The sequence below is a fragment of the Bubalus bubalis genome, chromosome 5, assembly GCF_019923935.1.
Source record: "Bubalus bubalis isolate 160015118507 breed Murrah chromosome 5, NDDB_SH_1, whole genome shotgun sequence".
In the NCBI taxonomy this organism is placed as follows: domain Eukaryota; kingdom Metazoa; phylum Chordata; class Mammalia; order Artiodactyla; family Bovidae; genus Bubalus; species Bubalus bubalis.
This window is the reverse complement of record NC_059161.1, coordinates 24,713,859-24,732,354: the sequence shown is the minus strand read 5'-3', so window position 1 is coordinate 24,732,354 and position 18,496 is coordinate 24,713,859. Positions and strand designations below refer to the sequence as shown.

The 18,496-nt window shown below is 46.2% G+C and overlaps 1 protein-coding gene and 1 long non-coding RNA gene across 5 annotated transcripts in view; one reads left to right on the top strand and one right to left on the bottom strand.

Moving 5' to 3' along the window:
* The window catches only part of TNN (tenascin N), a 104,454-nt gene that overhangs the window by 29,763 nt on the left and 56,195 nt on the right, over positions 1 to 18,496 (top strand). For 2 of the 4 annotated variants that reach the window (XM_044942807.2, XM_044942804.2), the window contains exons 1-3: positions 10,319 to 10,494; positions 15,100 to 15,540; positions 16,973 to 17,347. In XM_044942807.2, coding sequence (XP_044798742.2) covers positions 10,431 to 10,494; positions 15,100 to 15,540; positions 16,973 to 17,347 — 880 coding nt within the window. In that variant the 5' untranslated portion in view covers positions 10,319 to 10,430. Of the gene's footprint in view, positions 1 to 1,810; positions 3,506 to 10,318; positions 10,495 to 15,099; positions 15,541 to 16,972; positions 17,348 to 18,496 lie in introns of those variants that run through there. The other 2 variants (XM_044942805.2, XM_044942806.2) reach the window with 2 other exon arrangements.
* LOC123333660 lies at positions 5,855 to 10,125 on the bottom strand. Its single transcript, XR_006551102.2, has 3 exons — positions 9,797 to 10,125; positions 9,521 to 9,694; positions 5,855 to 6,527 (listed from the first exon to the last, which is right to left on the bottom strand). It is a non-coding gene; the product is annotated as an uncharacterized LOC123333660 (long non-coding RNA).

The following is an 18,496-nucleotide window of genomic DNA, read 5'->3' as shown; positions in this document are numbered from 1 at the left end:
TGCTCTTTACAGCATCAGACTTTTCTTCCATCACCAGTCACATCTACAACTGGGTGTTGTTTTTGCTTTGGCTCTGTCTATTCTTTCTGGAGTTAGTTCTTCACTGATCTCCAATAGCATACTGGGTACCTACTGACCTGGGGAGTTCATCTTTCAGTGTCCTATCTTTTTGCCATTTCATACAGTTCATGGGGTTCTCAAGGCAGGAATACTGAAATGGTTTGCCATTCTCTTCTCCAGTGGACCACAGTTTGTCAGAACTCTCCACCATGACCTGTCTGTCTTGGAAGGCCCTACAAGGCATGGCTCATAATTTCATTGAGTTAGACAAGGCTGTGGTCCATAAATTTAAATATATGGTGTGAAGTGAAAGTCACCCAATCACATTTGACTCTTTGCGACCTCATGGTCTATACAGTCCATGGAATTCTCCAAGCCAGAATACTGGAGTGGGTAGCCTTTCCCTTCTCCAGGGGATCTTCCCAACCCAGGGATCAAACATTGTAGGTGGATTCTTTACCAGCTGAACCACAAGGGAAGTCCCAATAAAGATTTAAAAATATTAGAAAAAAAGAATTTAAAATCTGCCATGGAGTCCCAACCTGAAGGCCATGCAGTGCTGCTCAAGGAACAGAAAGCTTTGGAAACTGATTTACTTGTCTGTAAGTTATGGCCCATCCCTGGCTGTGGTGATTTCTTCCTAGGGTTTTCTATCTCTCTCTCTTTACGTTCTTAGTGGGATGTCAATAAATCACTTTTCTATCAAGAAATTAACAGAGAAATGTAGAATCCTGTGGCATGCTCTCAGTTCTAAGAAGCAAAATCCTGACTCAAGAAAGTGCTGAAGTAGAAAACTTGTGTGCTAAGTTGCATCTGGCTCTTTGCAACCCACGGACTATAGCCCCCCAGGCTTCTCTGTCCATGGGATTTTCCAGGCAAGAATACTGGAGTGGGTTGCCATTTCCTTCTCCAGAGGATCTTCCTGACTCAGGGACTGAACCAGTGTCTCTTGCATCTCTTGCATTGGCAGGTGGGTTCTTTACCCACTGAACCACCTGGGAGGCCTAAAGAAAAACTTGAGGGGCAATTAATTCAGCAGCTTAGTAATGTCATTAAAAAACCCAGATTCCTGCTATCTTTCTGCTTGGCCATCTCTGAAAGATTTTCTTTGTCTTTGGCTAAGACTCCTTACATTTGGTTGCAAGGTGTCTGACACAGTCTCAGGCTTTATATAAAGATGGGATAATGTTTGTCTCCTCTCTGAGTCATTTATTTATTTTTTTTTAGTTAGGACCTTTCCCTGAAGTCCCATCAGTAGCCTCTCCTTACAACTCACTGATCCCTAAAGCATTGCATGTTCTTGTCTGAACCAGTCAGTAGTAAGGACCGTGGGATTACCCTGGTTAGTTTAGGTAAATCAGAACCCACTTCCTGGAGCATGGAATGGGTTTATACACCCCTGAAGCCCAAGATCAGGAGAAGGCAAGTGGCTATTTAAGTAAAATTGGGGTTCTCATGGGCAAGAGGAAGGGCAAGGGGGTTGGGGAGGCAGACAAAACAGTGCCTTCCACCATTCATTAGGCCTGGATAGGTTTGGGGAATTTGCTTTGTCCTTGGGCATCTCAAGGAATAAATCTGTCATGCTGGAAAATTTAAAGTAATGCATTATGTACTTGGCAATACCATAGGTAGTGAGGGGAAAAGAAGAAAACTAAGTCCTTATTCTCCAGGAGCTCTTATTGAAATTAATGAGCCTCTGCATAAACTCATAGAGAAGTCAACCAGCACTATGGATCTTGAAATGAGGGCTACTGAGAAGAAATCCTGTAATATGAATGCCAATGGAAGTCACCTTTCTTAGAGTTAAATAAAATCAGCTCCAACCTCCATCTGACAATCTGTGGGAACTGCCCCTGTTCCCATGACTGATTCTGTCCATCCTGTCATGGACAGGGTGAAAGTGCTTATGGCTTGTGGTTAGGGTCTTATGTCTGGTTCTGGATTCTTGCTTCCTCTGAACTCCATTGCTCTATGTCTTACATCTTGTGACAGTTTCCTTCTCTTTTTGCAGCGTTGATCCCATGTGGGACCTGACTCCTCTCCTTTGATTGTTTTTCCTCCTTCTTCAGGCTAGTCAAAAATACACACACACACACACACACACACACATATTGTTTTTCAGGTTCTTTTCCATTACAGGGTTATTACAAGATTTTGAATACAGTTCCTGTGCTATGTGGTAGGTCCTTGTTGTTTATCTATTTTATAAATAGTTGCCTGTATCTGTTAATCACAAATTCCTAATTTATCCCTTCCTCCCTCCCCTGAAGCCAACAATTATTGAACCACCATTGTGTCCCTGTGATTAGTCAAAATTCTTTACATGTATCAACTCATTTAATCTTCACCATAATCACATTATTCTTGTTTAGAGATAAATAAGCAGAGGCAGGAAGAGGTTAAGTCAAAGTTCATCTGCCAGTAACAGACACAAGCTTCAGATACACTCAGTCTGGCTCTGGACGCACCTTCACACTTCTGGGAGCAGCTCCCTGATCCCACATCTCTTCTGTCCTCTTCCTTCTCCTGCTCTCTCTCCAACAACATTTGATGACTATGGAGCTGAACTAAAACATGTGGGCTCGTTCCATTATGTTGTAGATCTGTGCTCCAGAATCCACCTCAAGCAGGGCAGGAGAGGGGTGGAGGGTAGGGCTGTGACCTATTGGAACAGCTGGTTCATAGAAAGGGTAAAGGCCTGGCCATTCGATGGCAAAAGGGGAAGGGTAGATGAAAGGGCACCACTGTGCCTTCCTGGTGATGGGAGTCTTCTGTGCTGGTGAGTGGGAGGCCTCTGGGAAGGGCTGGGGGTAAGAATGGGCTGTGAAGTGGACCCTCTGGGTCTGCTATTGTGCTCAGGTGTCCTCAGAAACCCACCACTCCCAGCTGTGAACTGATGGAGGGAGAGGGGGAGGGAGTCACAGAGGTTCTGTCCCTGAGGTCTCCACTTGTTTCTTTCTATGCTTGAGGTCTTCTCCTATTTTAAAAATGGTAGGCAATAAATCCCAGAGTGCCTGAAACAGCAAAAAAAGAGAGACTCGCTGAATGTACTTTCAAACCCTGAGACCCCGCTCTTGGCCAGGAGACATGCAAACTCTTTTAATAACCTTATTCTGGACCTACTTAAATGGAAACAGCCTCCAGTATTTTTAGCTGCTGTGTAGCTGAAGTAAAAACAAAGGGGGGAAATTTTGTATATATTTTTTCCTTTCCTGGTTAGAATAAGAAAGACTTGTTCATTATCTCTTAACTGAGTTTTTGCTGGGAAGAGAAGGGAACACCCAAGAGTCCCTCTTGGCTCCTCCCCTGGCCTGGATGGGATTTAAACCCAGAGAGGCCAGCTGAGGGAATTAGAGAACGAGGGACAAGCACCAAGGTCTGCAGCCCCAGAGGCCTGGCTTCCAGGTAGCAGAAGTATTGGAAGTGGTACCCTGCAGCCTCCAAGGTAAGAGCACCAATCTCTGATGATTCTACCTGTGGGGGGAGGATGGTGGCCAGGTGCAAATGAATTCATGGGCTTCACTTCCCGATCCTAAATATCCAGGCAGAGTAATTGGTCTCCTGTCAACTCCATGAGGTGATATTTATTTCCAATTAGGAAATACTATTTCCTAATAATATTTCCCAGGACCTGAGTAACATGTCCCTAACCAATAGTATACTTGATTCCCCAACTGAGCTAAGCACAATCTTCTTACCTGGCCAGATGCAGTCTGTATTGTAGGGAAATTTCCACATGGAATAATAGATTTTTATATTAAATGTTTCTTTTAAGTCTAGCATGTTCTCATCTCTATTCTTTTGTTGGCTTTACAATGTCAAAGACTTCTCTGTTTTTGCAATTTATCTGCTATATCTCACTTTTAAAAATTCTAAAATGGAGCTTTCATTTTAATTGTGATCAGGAAACCATTATAACTTTTTTCTTTTCTGGATTTTGTATATTCCAATAAAGATGATGTTTGTGAATGAACTTGAAGAGCTTTGAAGTGTATTCAAATATTTAATTTGATCAGTTTTGATTCTTATTGTAAGAGGACAATGTCTTTTCTCGAAATCTTCATGATATTACCCTCATAATGCCACAAAGGAAACATTTTGAAACTGTTCAAGGAATAATGTGGTGGGTTAGTTTTGGGAGATGTTTTCATTTATGTATCTATTTTTATGTTTGGGAGAGAGCTAGGAGAAGGAGAGAGAAAGAATGAGTGAGAACAAACACTTAAAAGCACAAAACTGAGTTGCCTATATAAGCATTAAGAAAAGAGCAAGTCCTAACATAAAAATGAGAAACTGCCCAAATCTGGACATAGGTTAACCACAGTGCCCAAAGTCCAGTGGTTCTTGGAGAAGCTGAAGTATTACTAAGGTATCAGGTGACACCTGCTCAGCCAAGACTATAGATTGGTGGCTGGCTGAGCACAGAGACTACATGGAAAAAACTCAGTGCTTTTTGGCATTTGGACATTTGTTGGAGACTCAGAATCAAGGCTAGAGTGTTGGGAGAAGGAACTTAGGAAGGAATAAAGAGTACTAGCATCCGTATTATTTTCCCAGGGAGGAGGGAAAAAACCACCTGACATTCTTTCATGCAATTCTGAATCCTGCTATGTCCCCAAGTTTGTGGGCTGCAGTTGACTCCTGGAAGAGAGAAAATAGGACAGCATGACTTGAAATCATCTTGTGGCTTCTGGTTTCCATCCCAGTCCTCGTCTGTGGTTTGCAATGAAGGGTAGACTGAGGTCTGTTCCCAAGAAGATGCCAGAGGAAATCGTGCCCAGACCCAGTGGAAACTCTTGTCCACCCAGTGCTCATTCCAGAGCCTTGGCTCCTATAAGGTCTGGATACAGACATGAGATCATGGTTGAGGTTCTGTAGCAGTATCTGGAGTCGCCAGAATGCAAGCCGATGAAGCTGAGATCTCAGATCTGAGATTTCAGGGGCTTTTCTGGGTTTCAGCACAGTAGACTCACTGTTAATGACAATCAGCCACCATCTGAATATGTGCTGCTGGTCTCAAAGAGAGATCCAGTGAGTGTGGGTGGAGCAGTGCAAATCCTTGGAAATTAACAAGGAAAGGCCTCTCCTCTTTGATAGAAGGCTGGAGCTTTCAAGTTATTTCAATATGTGGAAAACCACATGCTAAACTAAAGAAAGGAATTGCAACTTTTTCATGATGTGTCTCTCTTCCTTATTATTCAGCTGCAAGTATAGTTTCTCATCAGACGCCCCTCAGGACCATAGGGAATAAGGTTAATTTTGTATAAGGTAATATTTAGTCATTCTGGAGCCTGGGTGTTTGGTTTGATGTGGTTCGAGGTCTCTGAATTTTTGCTCTTGTGCCCATTTTGTCTTCCCCTCATGCATGAGCCTGTGCATTCCCTTGAAAGCAAAATGAAGGTCTTTTTGTGTGTGTGTGACCTTCCTGGGGGATAAATAAATATCTTTGCTGGAGCTTCTAAACATTCTTAGTATAGAGGCTGGCACATAATAAGTGCTTAGAAAATGGTAGCCACTTTCTCATCACCCATGTGAGTCTTTGCAGGGTGGATTAAGATTCAGTTGATAGAGACTTCCCTGGTGGTCCAGAGTTTAAGAATCTGCCTTGTCACGCCCAAGACCTAGCTTCAATCCCTGGTTAGGGAACCAAGATTCCACATGCCTTGGGGCAACTAAGTCTGTGTGCCGCAACTACTGAGCCTATGCACCACAGTGAAAGGTTTATGATGTAATGAATATCTTGAGTGCCCTAAGACCTGATGCAATCAAATAAAAAAAAAACGTTAAAGAGAGATTCCGTTGATAGAACAAAACAATCACACGAGCAATCTAAGAAAAAGTGATTGAGTGCTGAGGCTGGGTCAGGAATGCCATCCTTTATCTTTTCCAGCCTACGGCACATAGGCAGACTTGATAGAGTTCTTTGTGAGAAGGGGTATTGCATGGCATTGTGAGGTCTTCACAAGGATTTCTTGGCCACTCACTGGGTGTATTCCACTGAACTAGCAGAGTGGTTGAGTTGAGGGAACTGAGGTCTGAAATGTGACCGTATTAAGCCTTATCACATAAAATCAATTTTTCATCCTCACTCACAACTTGCTGACTCATGTCCTATGGAGAATGGCTGTGCAGAGTTCAACGTCACAAAGACTAGAAATGAAAATGCTCATATACACTTGGTTTGTCTAAAGAGTGACCCAGATGGAAACAGTACGACCTTGGGCATCATTTGTTGTTGTTTAGTTGCTAAGTCGTGTCTGACTCTTTTGCAACCCCATGGATCGCAGCCCACCAGGCTCCTCTGTCCATGGGATTTCCCAGGCAAGAATACTGAAGTGTCTTGTCATTTTCTTCTCTAGGGGAATCTTCCTGATCCAGGAAGTGAACCCACGTCTCCTGCTTTGGCAGGAGAATTCTTTATGACTGAGCCACCAGGGAAGGCCTTGTGTATCATAGGTGTTTGCAACCTGCAGGAGAAAAAGATACAGAGGTGAAACTCCTTACATAAGGTTTCCAGGCCAGGGTGAGTTGAGCCACGGCAAGTACTCAGTTGCATGAGAACTTGTTCTCCTAGACTGAATGTTTGAGTTAAAAGACCCTCGAGGCACTCAGGGTCTTTAGAGTTAAAAGACCCCAAGTTAACAGATCACTGGTGAATATGCCAGAGGGAGTTTGGGAGAGGAGTAAATTTTCCAGGGAACTTTTGTGACATCGCGACATCCCTAGCTACCCACCTCCTTCACTTTCCTTCCTAGCTCAGTGATATTCACCCTTTCATTTGGGGACAGAATATCTTTTGAAGTGATTCCACCCTGAAATCCAAGATAATACAGTTTTTCTAAAACCCAAAGCAGTGCTCATATTTGCTGTGGTTAACTGTAAGGGCAAGATGAGGTAATAAGGGAACCAGAGAAAGCCCTAAATTTAAATAGATCTGTAATGGTAGCTAAGAAATTGACCACTACTCTCTTTGATCTAAGTAGTATATTTTATTCCTGCCCTTCTTTGGAGAAAATGAAGTGACATAAAGACCACCAGCCCTAGGATTGGAGAGGACCATCTGGGATCAGAGTCCATCCTTCTCCTCTGGCCAAAGATGTGGTTGATAATTACCCCTACAGACAGACGTCTTGGTCTGCTTTGTGTTTCCTAGGAAGAGAGCTTTCCAGCCTCTCAAGATAACTGACCAGAATTTAACCTCTTTATGGGACAAACAATAATTTATCTTTCCAGGGGTTTATCTTTGGTACTGCTCAGAAAAAATTTGTGTTTAACTGAGCACTCGGTATGACTTGGGCTTCTTTTATTTTGGAGAATCCCTCTCTTAAACATTTCAGGAAGGCGGACATTTGGTCTCTTTTTCACATGTAGTAATCTTATTGGATTTTTTCCATTTGATGCAATAATTATAGCAGAGAAATGAAGAACACGGATATGGGGAGTGGACAGACCTGGTCTTGATCCCAGCTTGGGATATATTCCTTAGCTCAGATGGTAAAGAATCCACCTACAATGCAGGAGACCTGGGTTCAATTTCTGGGTTGAGAAGATCCCCTGGATAAGGAAATGGCAACCCACTCCAGTCTTCTTGCCTGGGAAATCCCATGGACAGAGAAACCTGGTGGGCTTTAGTCCATGGTGTCGCTAAAGAGTCAGACACGACTGAGCAACTAATACACTTGCTTCTTATTAGCTGTGTGTCCTTAGGCAACTTACTTAACCTCTCTGAGCACCTGTAACAAAGAATGACATCCATTGACTACCAGGATTTTGGGGAGTAAATGAGAATCCTGTCTCATCATTAAGCATGTGACACAGTACCCATCATCTAATAAACACACAAGCAAAAACACATCAGCAAAAACCCAGTGGCTATTCTTATTTACACAAAATATTACTTTGGCCAGGACTGTGCTGTAAGGCTGTGAATATGGAGAAATTCAACAGTCACGGCCACTGTCATCCCTGAGCTTACAGGGATGTCTGGGGTAGGAACTCACATACAGATCGGGGAGCTCTCAGTGTTTAGTTGGAAATGAAAGCCACAGGGGTAGATGTGGCTGCCAAAAGAGAATGAAATAAAGCATAAATGTAGAGCCCAGTGACATCAGTTTAGCCTCAGGGCTGAACTAGGGGGACCATCCATCCAGTTCATCGTCAGCAGGATACACCTCAAAGAGCCTTTCTCAGAACAGCAATAGGAGGCAGCATTTGTCCTGAGTTTTAATGCACACTGCTCCTATTTCTCCCCATCACCCACCGCCCCTCCTGAAGTCAGAATTAAATAAAGGTTCAGTCAATGAGGGGCTTCCCAGGTGGCACTAGTGGTAATAAACCTCCTGCCATTGCAGGAGATGCAAGAGACTCGGGTTCGATCCCTGGGTTGGGACAGATTTCCCCCGCAGCCACTCCAGTATTCTTGCCTGGAGAATCCGCATGGACAGAGGAGCCTGGTGGGCTACAGTCCATAGATTTGCAAAGACATGACTGAAGTGACTTAGCATGTGCCGCACGCACGTCAGTCAATGAAACTGATCCTTGAGGACGCCTGGTTTCCTGCGTGCGTTTTCCCTGCGCTCCTACAGCCTTTGCCGATATATTCCTACAGCAGTTACTCTTCTCTCCACGGAAAACTGTTCCCCACAGGATAATCATCCCCATTCAGAAACTTGCCCTGCATTTTTCTGGGTGACGTGTACTGCCCTCGCTGTCTCCTCCCTGTCCTCACAGAGCTCTGTCTGTGGTCACCGTTCATAAAAGAGTGGGTGAAGTCATCCCTTTCTTCCCCTGAGCCCCCTGCCACGTGTCAGAGAGAGAGCCAGAAGGCATCTCCTCCCACCCATTACCCTTGACAGAAGAGCTAGGTTGAGGACTCCGCCATTCTCATCGTCTTTTGAGAAATACCCCTGCCTAGGAAAATCTGCTGAAACGGCAATGGCAACCCACTCCAGTACTCTTGCCTGGAAAATCCCATGGACGGAGGGGCCCGGTGGGATGCAGTCCATGGGGTCACACAGAGTCGGACACAACTGAAGCGACTTAGCAGCAGCAGCAGCAGCAGGAAAATCTGACCTCAATGTGTGGCATCCAAGAGGCTGTAATTAGCAAGGACATCTTGCTACAACTCAGAGGGATGGGTGACAGTGAACACTCCTACAAGGGCTTCTGGGATTTCCCCTATTCCAGGCTTCAAAGACAAACATGGAGAGACTGGGTGGGCTATGCCCAGTCCTGCTGCGGTTTATGACAAGAGTCCATGGATTTTTTTGCATTTGTTCAGAACTTCTTCAGAAAACCATCTGCACTCCATTTATATTTTGGAGGATAGCAAGCCATGGGCTGGGGGTCGGGGGGTAGTTGGATAACAGCAGTGGGCAGAGAGGTCTGAAGCCTGCTTTTTAGCTCTATTTTTGCCTGGGAAGCAGAGATTTGATAGTGGAAACTTGTGTGCAGCCTGTACCTAGAAAGTGCTTTTTCAGATCCATCTGTGTGGTAACTGGTGATGGCAGAGCACCCAGAAGTTAATGGCTCAGTTAGTGGACACTGTGCACCTGGGTTCCAGTCTACGATCTTGCAGTTTCCTTGCACAATCACGGGGCACATTGCTTGTTGCCTCTGAGCCTCAGTTTCCATCCTAGGGAAGTAAGCAGAGAATGTGTGTGTGACTGGTTTATCACTCAGCTGAACTTTGGAAGACAGTAACGATGAAATACAGTCATTTTTATCCTACACCTACCTTCCAAATCACTCTACTGGTGCTCCTCACCTTCTCCATCTTCTCACAAAGATCTGCAGCAGATTCCAGAGCTCTGTTGGTCATTTTGGGGTTTGGAAGAGAACCCCTTTTGTGAAAGGCAGGTCCATTCCCATATCAGAGTCTCGGTCTCCCACCCAAGCTGCAGCTTTTCTTTTCACTCAGTTTAGGGTGATGTTGGAATCCAAAGATGAGTGAGCGGGTGGGGGCAGGGGGGGGTCACATTTGGCCTGGTAAGTTGCTTTCCTTCTTCCATCTCCCCGACTCCAACTAGCACATTGCTCACTGAGGCAGGGTGGGGGGTCAGAAGAGAAGGGAAAAGGCATTTCGTTAAGCAAGGGCTGTTATAGTTCCCTCTGGTTATCAGACGCCTTGTTAAGGCAGCTGCTCCCAGAGCTGGTTCCACCTGCCCCCTCTTTTCTTCAGACCATCCCCATTTTACCCTCTGAGCACCTCCTCTGGTAGTTCACCCCCTGGAGTGAGCTGTGGCGGGTGCATCTCAACTCTGGCCCCAGCTGCATCATTTTTGTGACATGAACTTCACCTGTGGAAGGACTTACATACCTTGTCTCCCCAAACTCTGGGGTGCAAGCCCTCCCACTGTGGCTTCCCTCTAATGTCTGCTATGCAGCCCGTTCCAAGAAAACTCATGTCTCTGAATTCCTCCAGGCAAGGGGCAGGTACTGTATTCACCTCTTATTCACCCCCAAATTCCCCACCCCCAGAAACTCTCCAGTAGAACAGCGTTCTCTAAAATGTTTGGGGACTTATTAATCAACTGTCTAAATCAGCTGATGACAAGAAATGTCTTACTGACCATTCCATTACCTCTGCAAGCTGTTGGGTCCAGTTCCTGGAAGGTAATAAGTGATCAGAAGAGGTGTGCTATTACTATTATTAATAATACATGCTTTGGATAATATTAATAGAAAGAGCCAAGATGGAGTGAGTGTGGCAAAGGGGTAACATGAAGAAGAGCTTTCCTTTGGGGCTCTTCTGGTTAGTTCACAATGGTGGCACAATCTTTGGGTACAACATATAGGACATTTGTTCAAAGGAGGGGATTGCATAGAAATGGTGTATACTGAACTCATCCGTTATTTGTATCAGAATGCCGCATCAATGAAGAACAAGCACAGGCTTGCAATCAGATACACCTAAATGAGAATCCTGTCTGTGTTGCCTACTAGTTGAGCAGCTCCTGGTAAGTGAGCTTACTTTCAACACCTGGTTCTTCACCCAGGGTAAGGAGAATAACACCAATCTTACATGAGGATTAATGCATCTGGTCAATGCTTTGCACATAGCAGCAACTTGACAAATAACATTTACTGTTGTAATGTTATGATTTTTTAAATAATAATTCTGCCAGGGTCCTTCAGCATTTATTTCCTCCACTTTCTGATACGAAATAAATGGTGACTATTAAGAATTAAAGATTTTATACAGTATTAGAATTTGGCTTAATGACTAGGGAGTTTCCTTTTTTCTGCCCAGAAGTAGTCTGCCCAGGTCAATTCTTTTGATAGTGTTCCTCTGATTTCAACTATTGATGTGGAGGAGAGGCAGTATCAGATGAGGACACATGGGGATTTCCTAGGATTCTAGCAGCTTCCCTAGTGGCTCAGAGCTTCCCTGGTGGCTCAGACAGTAAAGAATCTGCCTGCAATGTGGGAGATCTGGGTTCGATCCCTGGATCAGGAAGATCCCCTGGAGAAGGAAATGGCAACCCACTCCAGTATTCTTGCCTGGAGAATCCCGTGGACAGAGGAGCCTGGAGGGCTACAGTCCATGGGGTTATAAAGAGTTGGAGACGACTGAGTGACTAACACTTTCATTAGCAGTATTCTAGTTCTTTTTAAAAATTTTTAAATTGACAACAATATTACAGTAGTTTCAGGTGTACAGTGTAGTAATTTTATATTTCATAGGTTACACCTCATATGAAGTTATAAAATAGTGACTATATTTCCTCTGCTGTACATTATATCCTTGTAACATTCATTTTATACCTAGTAGTATGTACCTCTTAATCCACTTCACTTCATTTACCTCTCTCCCACCTCATTCCTCTTTGATAACCACTAATTTTCTCTCTCTCTCTGTGAGTCTGTTTCTCTTTTATTTATTCATTTATTTTTAAGATTCCACATATTAGTGAAGACATAGAGTATTTATTTTTCTCTGTTTGACATTTCACTAAGCATAATATCTTCCAGGTCCACAGTATTCTAGTTCTTAATTTGGATGGTGGTTCCATGACTGTTGCCTTTAAAACAGTTCATTGTGTGTGTGTTCAGTTGCTAACTCATGTCTGACTCTTTGCAACCACAAGGACTATAGCCTGTCAAGCTCCTCTGTCCATAGTATTCTCCAGGCAAGAATACTGGAGTGGGTTGCCATTTCCTCCTCCAGGAGATCTTCCTAACCCAGGGATCAAACCTGTGTCTCCTGCATTGGCAGGTGGATTCTTTACCACTGAGCCACTGGGAAGCCCATAACAGTTCATTCAGTTCAGTTCAGTTCAGTTCAATTCAGTTGCTCAGTCATGTCTGACTCTTGGCGACCCCATGAATCGCAGCACGCCAGGCCTCCCTGTCCATCACCAACTCCCGGAGTTCATTCAGACTCACGTCCATCGAGTCAGTGATGCCATCCAGCCATCTCATCCTCTGTTGTCCCCTTCTCCAACTATTCAATTTATGTTGTATAGTCTTTTCAATATCACCCTTCCAATAAAAGAGATAAGAGAAAAAAGGAAGTCATGCTGAGTAGTTGATTAAAAATAAAACCTCAAAATAATTATTGAGGCCTTACTATGTGCTTGGCAGGGCTTTCAGGTGTCTCATGGGGTAAAGAATCCCCCTGCTACCGAGGAGATGTGGGTTCCGTCTCTAGGTCTAGAAGATCCCCTGGAGGAGGGAATGACAACCCACTCCAGTATTCTTGCCTGGGAAATCCTATGGACAGGGGAGCCTGGTGGACTATAGTCCATAGTGATAGCTTATGGTGAATGATGTCGGATTCATGATCTCTGAAGAAGATTTAGCTTCAGGACCAGGGACTGGGCTTGATCACGCAAGAGCTTTTGTGTAGCAGAGTTTTATTAAAGTATAACAAGGGACAGAGAAAGCTTCTGACATAGACATCACAAGGGGGATGGAGATTGCCCCACTTGCTAGTCTTAGCAAGTGAGCTATATACTTTTTAACTGGTTATTACAATAAATCAAAAGAATGTCTCAAGGTTGTAAAGGTCTTATTAGATCCACTCCCACAATATACATTTTAAGATGATAGGATTAGCCAGAAGGTTCTCAAGAAGGAGACACATGTCCTCAAGCAGGATACATTGTTATATACAGAATTTAAGGAAAAACATATCCTTGAGCAAGATGAATTCTTTTGTTGTGGAATCATCAGTTCTGCGCTTAAAGAAAAAAAGTTTGTCCTTTTCTCCTCCTCGAGAACTCCAGACCCCTTTCTCCTCCTTGGGGACCCCCAGACTTCTTATCAGCCTACCTAGGAATCAGCTCTCTCAGCAGAGTCACGAAGAGTCAGACACAGCTGAAGTGCCTGAGCATGCACACATGTGCCTGGCATGGTGCTAAGTGCCTTCCACGTACAATGCAGTCAAGCAGCTACTGCTATTCCCACGTAACAACTGAGGAGGCTAAAGCTCAGTTGGTGATGGACAGGGAAGCCTGGCGTGCTGCAGTCCATAGGGTCGCAAAGAGTCAGACGTGACTGAGTGACTGAACTGAACTGAACTTGCAGGGATAGACACTTAGGACCCGCTCCATTTGTCCTTTCAGTACATAGGAGCTGCCTCGCACACAGAGAGGCAGACCCTGAGCTTGCCTGGGACATAGCCACCGGGAAAGGACTAGGCTTCCTGACTTCTGTGGTCTCTAGTACAAATGCTTGTGAGTCTTGAGTTGGTCACAGGAGTCCATTGTCAGGAGGCAGCTCTGCAGACTGGTTTCTGGATGACAGCTTGACAGAGATGTACTGGTTGGTGACTGAGCACCTGTGAGTCAATGTGAGGTACAAACCAGGTCCTTGGCATCTGCCCTGACTCGGATTGTTAGTGATCAAGAATGTGCCATCCCAGATGGGGGCCAGGGGCCCCAGGAGAGATGGGGTCCTCCTGCACACAGATGGTGCCAGAGGTCTACACTTTCTGTGGGCGGCAGAGGTGGAACCTAACAGCCAGCTCTGGTCCAGGTGGCCTGACTTACTAATCACCTGAGCACCAGAGGAGTTGGAGGCTGACTGAACTCCTCAGCATGTGGGGCTCTGTGTTCCTGTCTTGGGGGCGGTCCCTGAGAGTACTTGGCTCTGGGTCCTGGCCTTAAAAGGCTTAGGCTTGTGTGGATACAGGTTGCATCCAAGAGTAATTACAAGACAAGAATCACTGCTAAGAGATGCTCAGAGGGACACATACCCTGCTCTGAATGTTCCGCAGAAGGAGAGCTAATTTCCAGCTGAGGTGAGGGAGGGGGTGTGAGAGAAGACTTTGTGGAGAGTTATTTTTGATTAGAAATTCTGCTCTTTTGCTCACTTGTGGGCAGAGGTGGTGAGTGGAACACTCGCCTGAGTGGCTGAGAACAGGTTCTGCCCTTTCTGGCCATGGTACCCAGGTCAACACACTCTATCCCATGAGCCTCTGCCTCCTCATCTTCACGAGGCAGCACGATGTCTCGGTACCAGAACGGACTCTGGTGTCAGATTTCTCGGGTTCACATTCTGCCACTCTCAGCCATGTGTGCCTGTGGGCAAGTCATTTAAGGTAGCTGTGCCTCAGTTTTCCTATCTCTAAAATGGGGATAACCATATATTCCATGAAGGGTTGTTGTGACGATTGAATGAAATAATAAATGTAGAATGTTTAGAATAGTGCCTGGTACACAACTTGTGTTCCATATACAGCTACAATTGTTAGTGTTGTCAGGATAGATTAGGGTGAGCAAAGCTTGGCACAAAGTATGCCCTGACTTCAAGAAGTTGTTCTTGTTATTATTAAAGTGCAGGTGAAATACAGAATTAGAAATGAAGAGGAGGGCCTCCCAGGGAGTAGGAACAGTGTCAGCAAAGCAGGAGGCAGGAATGTGCAATGTATGAAGGAGGAACAAAAAAATAATCTAATTTGAGCCCTCAGGAGATAAAGGATGAATTTTTTTTGCTGGTTTCTCAGCTTCCCGTGGACCCTGAGAATCCATTAAAAAGGCCAATTTCCATCAGCAGATGTCCCTGGCTTTCTTTTGCATGTTCTTCTGGATGCAGGCTTCCAGGAGCATCAGTTCCCCGTCTCCCCAAGGATGGGTCTCCAGGGGAGGTTCTGCTTCCCCCTGGTGCTCCTGCTGGGCTCTGTGCTCTTGGTGACCTCGGCCCCAGCCACTCTCGAGTCTTCTGGATGCAGCGAGAAGGAGCAACAGGTTACCGTCAGCCACACCTACAAGATCGACGTGCCCAAGTCTGCCTTGGTCCAGGTGGAGGCTGACCCCCAGCCCCTTCGTGGTGATGGAACCTCTCTCCTGGCCCCAGAGGAGACCGAGGAACAGAATATCGTCTTCAGGCACAACATCCGCCTGCAGACGCCACAGAAGGACTGTGAGCTGGCAGGCAGCGTGCGGGACCTCCTGGTCCGGGTGAAGAAGCTGGAGGAGGAGATGGCGGAGGTGAAGGAGCGGTGCAGCGCAGAGCGCTGCTGCCCGGGAGCCGCTGGTGAGCGCACCACCTGGTATCCATTCAACAAACTCTGAAAGAGCACCTCAGGTGTTCTACAGGCTCGTGAGCACCCTGCCTCTCACTCTGGGTTTTCTCTAAGGGGGATGTTATCTGGTACTAGCTCTAGCCTGAGCAGGGAGGGACCAGCAACTCTTAAAGTGAGTCTGGACTGTTGGGTCAGTGCTTTCAGAAGAGACTGCTTCTGGGCGCCGGTTTACCTGTGGATCCAACCTCTATTTCCCTTTATAAGGGAAAGCCACAGGTTGACGAGGAAAGAAGACTGACGGCTTGGAGCTAGACAGGATTGAGTTCAAATCTCAGTCCTGCCATTCTTCAGTGTGTGACTTTGGGCAAATTCCTCATTTCCTCAACTGTCCGTTGAGGAGAGTTCTATCAGCTAGTCTAGTTCTGAGAACTATAGATGATGTACAGAAGATTTCTTGGCTCATTATTCAGCAAACTGTTCGTTAGTAATGAAGTACTACAATTTGACTTTACAAATAGTGAGCACTTCCATCACATTTTTTTTCCCCAACATAAACTGCTCATATTATTTTCCGAAGAATAATAATCAGTGATACTTTGGCATACATTTTAATGCTGGAAGAAATTGCTACCATTAAGAGTGCCTCCTGTAGGCCAGACGCAGAACTAGACACGGAGGACGCTGCGGGCGAATAAAATGGCAATAAAAGAGCATGAAATTGTCCCTGAGCAATTTCAAACTTTTGACCAAAAGTCAAAAGTTTTTACGAAGGAAAGAGGATGTTCTGGGAATCAGGAGCTGGGGCTGGTGAGCAGACCAGGAGGACTGGCCCACCCTCCAACTGCCTCTTGCTGTCTGGGATTAGAGAAGGGAGCCTGGTTAACCCTTCTCCCATCTGTTATCCCCATAATGAGACCGGGCTGTTTTATAGCTTCTGCAGGTCCACCTTTCAGGCTTCAACTTCAGCTCATTTCCTAAGGACTCAGACTTGCTAGGTTCAGCTCCTCCAATCAAGACAAACTCCCACCCAGCCTAACTCTCTCCTGCCCACCCCAGGAGCTCTGCCCCTTAGTATAACCTGGCCCACTGATACCTAGGTTGGAGCATTTAAGGCGCTTTCATAGAAAAGTACTAAATAATTAGCCTCTTTTATGGGTTGGTGGTGGGGGAACCAAGTGAAGTCACAGGAGTGCTTGGGATGGAAAGGGAAGGGCTAGGGTGGTACCTGTGACTTTTCAGGCATAAAGTATAGATTTCGCAGGTTCAAGTCTGGCCCATGGTGGAAAGGGCAGGCTCCTAGTCTTCCCTATAGACCCTACCTTCCTCTACAGAAGGACTCTTGCAGAATTCTGAAATCATCTGCTCTCAGGGTCCCCAGGGATGGAAATTCCCCATTCACAAGCCCTCCAGGCCCCGCTGACTGTTCCCCTCTCTCTCCTGCAGGTCTAAGCCGCCACTGCAGTGGCCACGGGACCTTTTCCCTGGACACGTGCAGCTGCCACTGCGAGCATGGCTGGGAGGGCGCCTACTGCGAGCGGCTCGCCTGTCCCAGTGCCTGCAGTGGCCACGGGCGCTGCGTGGACGGCCGCTGCGTGTGCGAGCCGCCCTACGTGGGCGCCGACTGCGCCTACCCCGCCTGCCCTGAGAACTGCAGTGGGCACGGCGAATGCGTGCGTGGCGTATGCCAGTGCCACGAGGACTTCATATCGGAGGACTGCAGCGAGCGGCGCTGCCCCGGCGACTGCAGCGGCCACGGCTTCTGTGACACGGGCGAGTGTTACTGCGAGGAGGGCTTCACCGGCCTCGACTGTGCCCAGGGTGAGAGCGGAGATGCGCCTGGGCCTGCCTCTCTTCTGACCCGGCCCCCATGGTCCAGGCACCCTTTAACCATAGTTTACATTTTGTCCTAAGTAGGGCACCCCACCTTTATTTAGTCTACTCCAGAATCCCCTGGGGAGAAGGCAATGGCAACCCACTCCAGTACTCTTGCCTGGAAAATCCCATGGATGGAGGAGCCTGGAAGGCTGCAGTCCATGGGGTCGCTAAGAGTCAGACACGACTGAGCGACTTCACTTTGACTTTTCACTTCCATGCATTGGAGGAGGAAATGGCAACCCACTCCAGTGTTCTTGCCTGGAGAATCCCATGGACAGAGGAGCCTGGTGGGCTGCCGTCTCTGGGGTCACACAGAGTCGGACACAACTGAAGCGACGCAGCAGCAGCAGCAGCAGCAGGAGTCTTAGGTGATCTAGTGTGTGTGTGTGTGTGTGTGTGTGGGTGTGGGTGTTACTGAATGAAGTCTTGTAGACCCTGCTCCGGCCCTGGCCCTGCTGAGGATCTCTGCCTGGCTGGGGGAGGGTTGCAGTTCTAGCTGCCAATAACAAAACTTAAGCTGAGATCCCTACAGCACAAGCTTTATTCAGTGGTCAAAGAATGGAGAAGAGGGAACTAAGTGCACAGGTTAACTTCTGGCCCACCTAGCAAGAGAGATTTAATTTTGAAGAGTAAAAACAAAGGAAGGAGGAGTGAGGTTAATGATGGGGAGCTGTGTACATTAGTCTACCTGAGAAGGAACAGTGCTTTTTCAAAGGAGTGGGGTGCCACTCTCTTTTATCATTTTTTTGACTCCTAATGTCCCAGTCAAGGCTGCTGGTAGGCATGTCCTTTAATATGCCACTATAGAAATTCAGGGTAGAGTGAGACTCAGGGTCTGTTGGAGGTCGTATTCACCATCTTGGTCCCAGCTGGTTCTCTCTCCCTCTCTTTCTCTCTCTCTTTTTTTTTGTACCTTTCTTTCTCATCTCTGGACTGTTTAAAGATTAATGTTAACTTCTGCTAAAGGCATAGGTTGAACGGTTTTGAACTAAGACTTGGAGCATCACTGGCAACATAGGGGGTCAATATTAACTTCTAACTAGATAGTAACTTCTGGGGGTCTACCATGGTGCCTTACCCAGGCTGTGTATC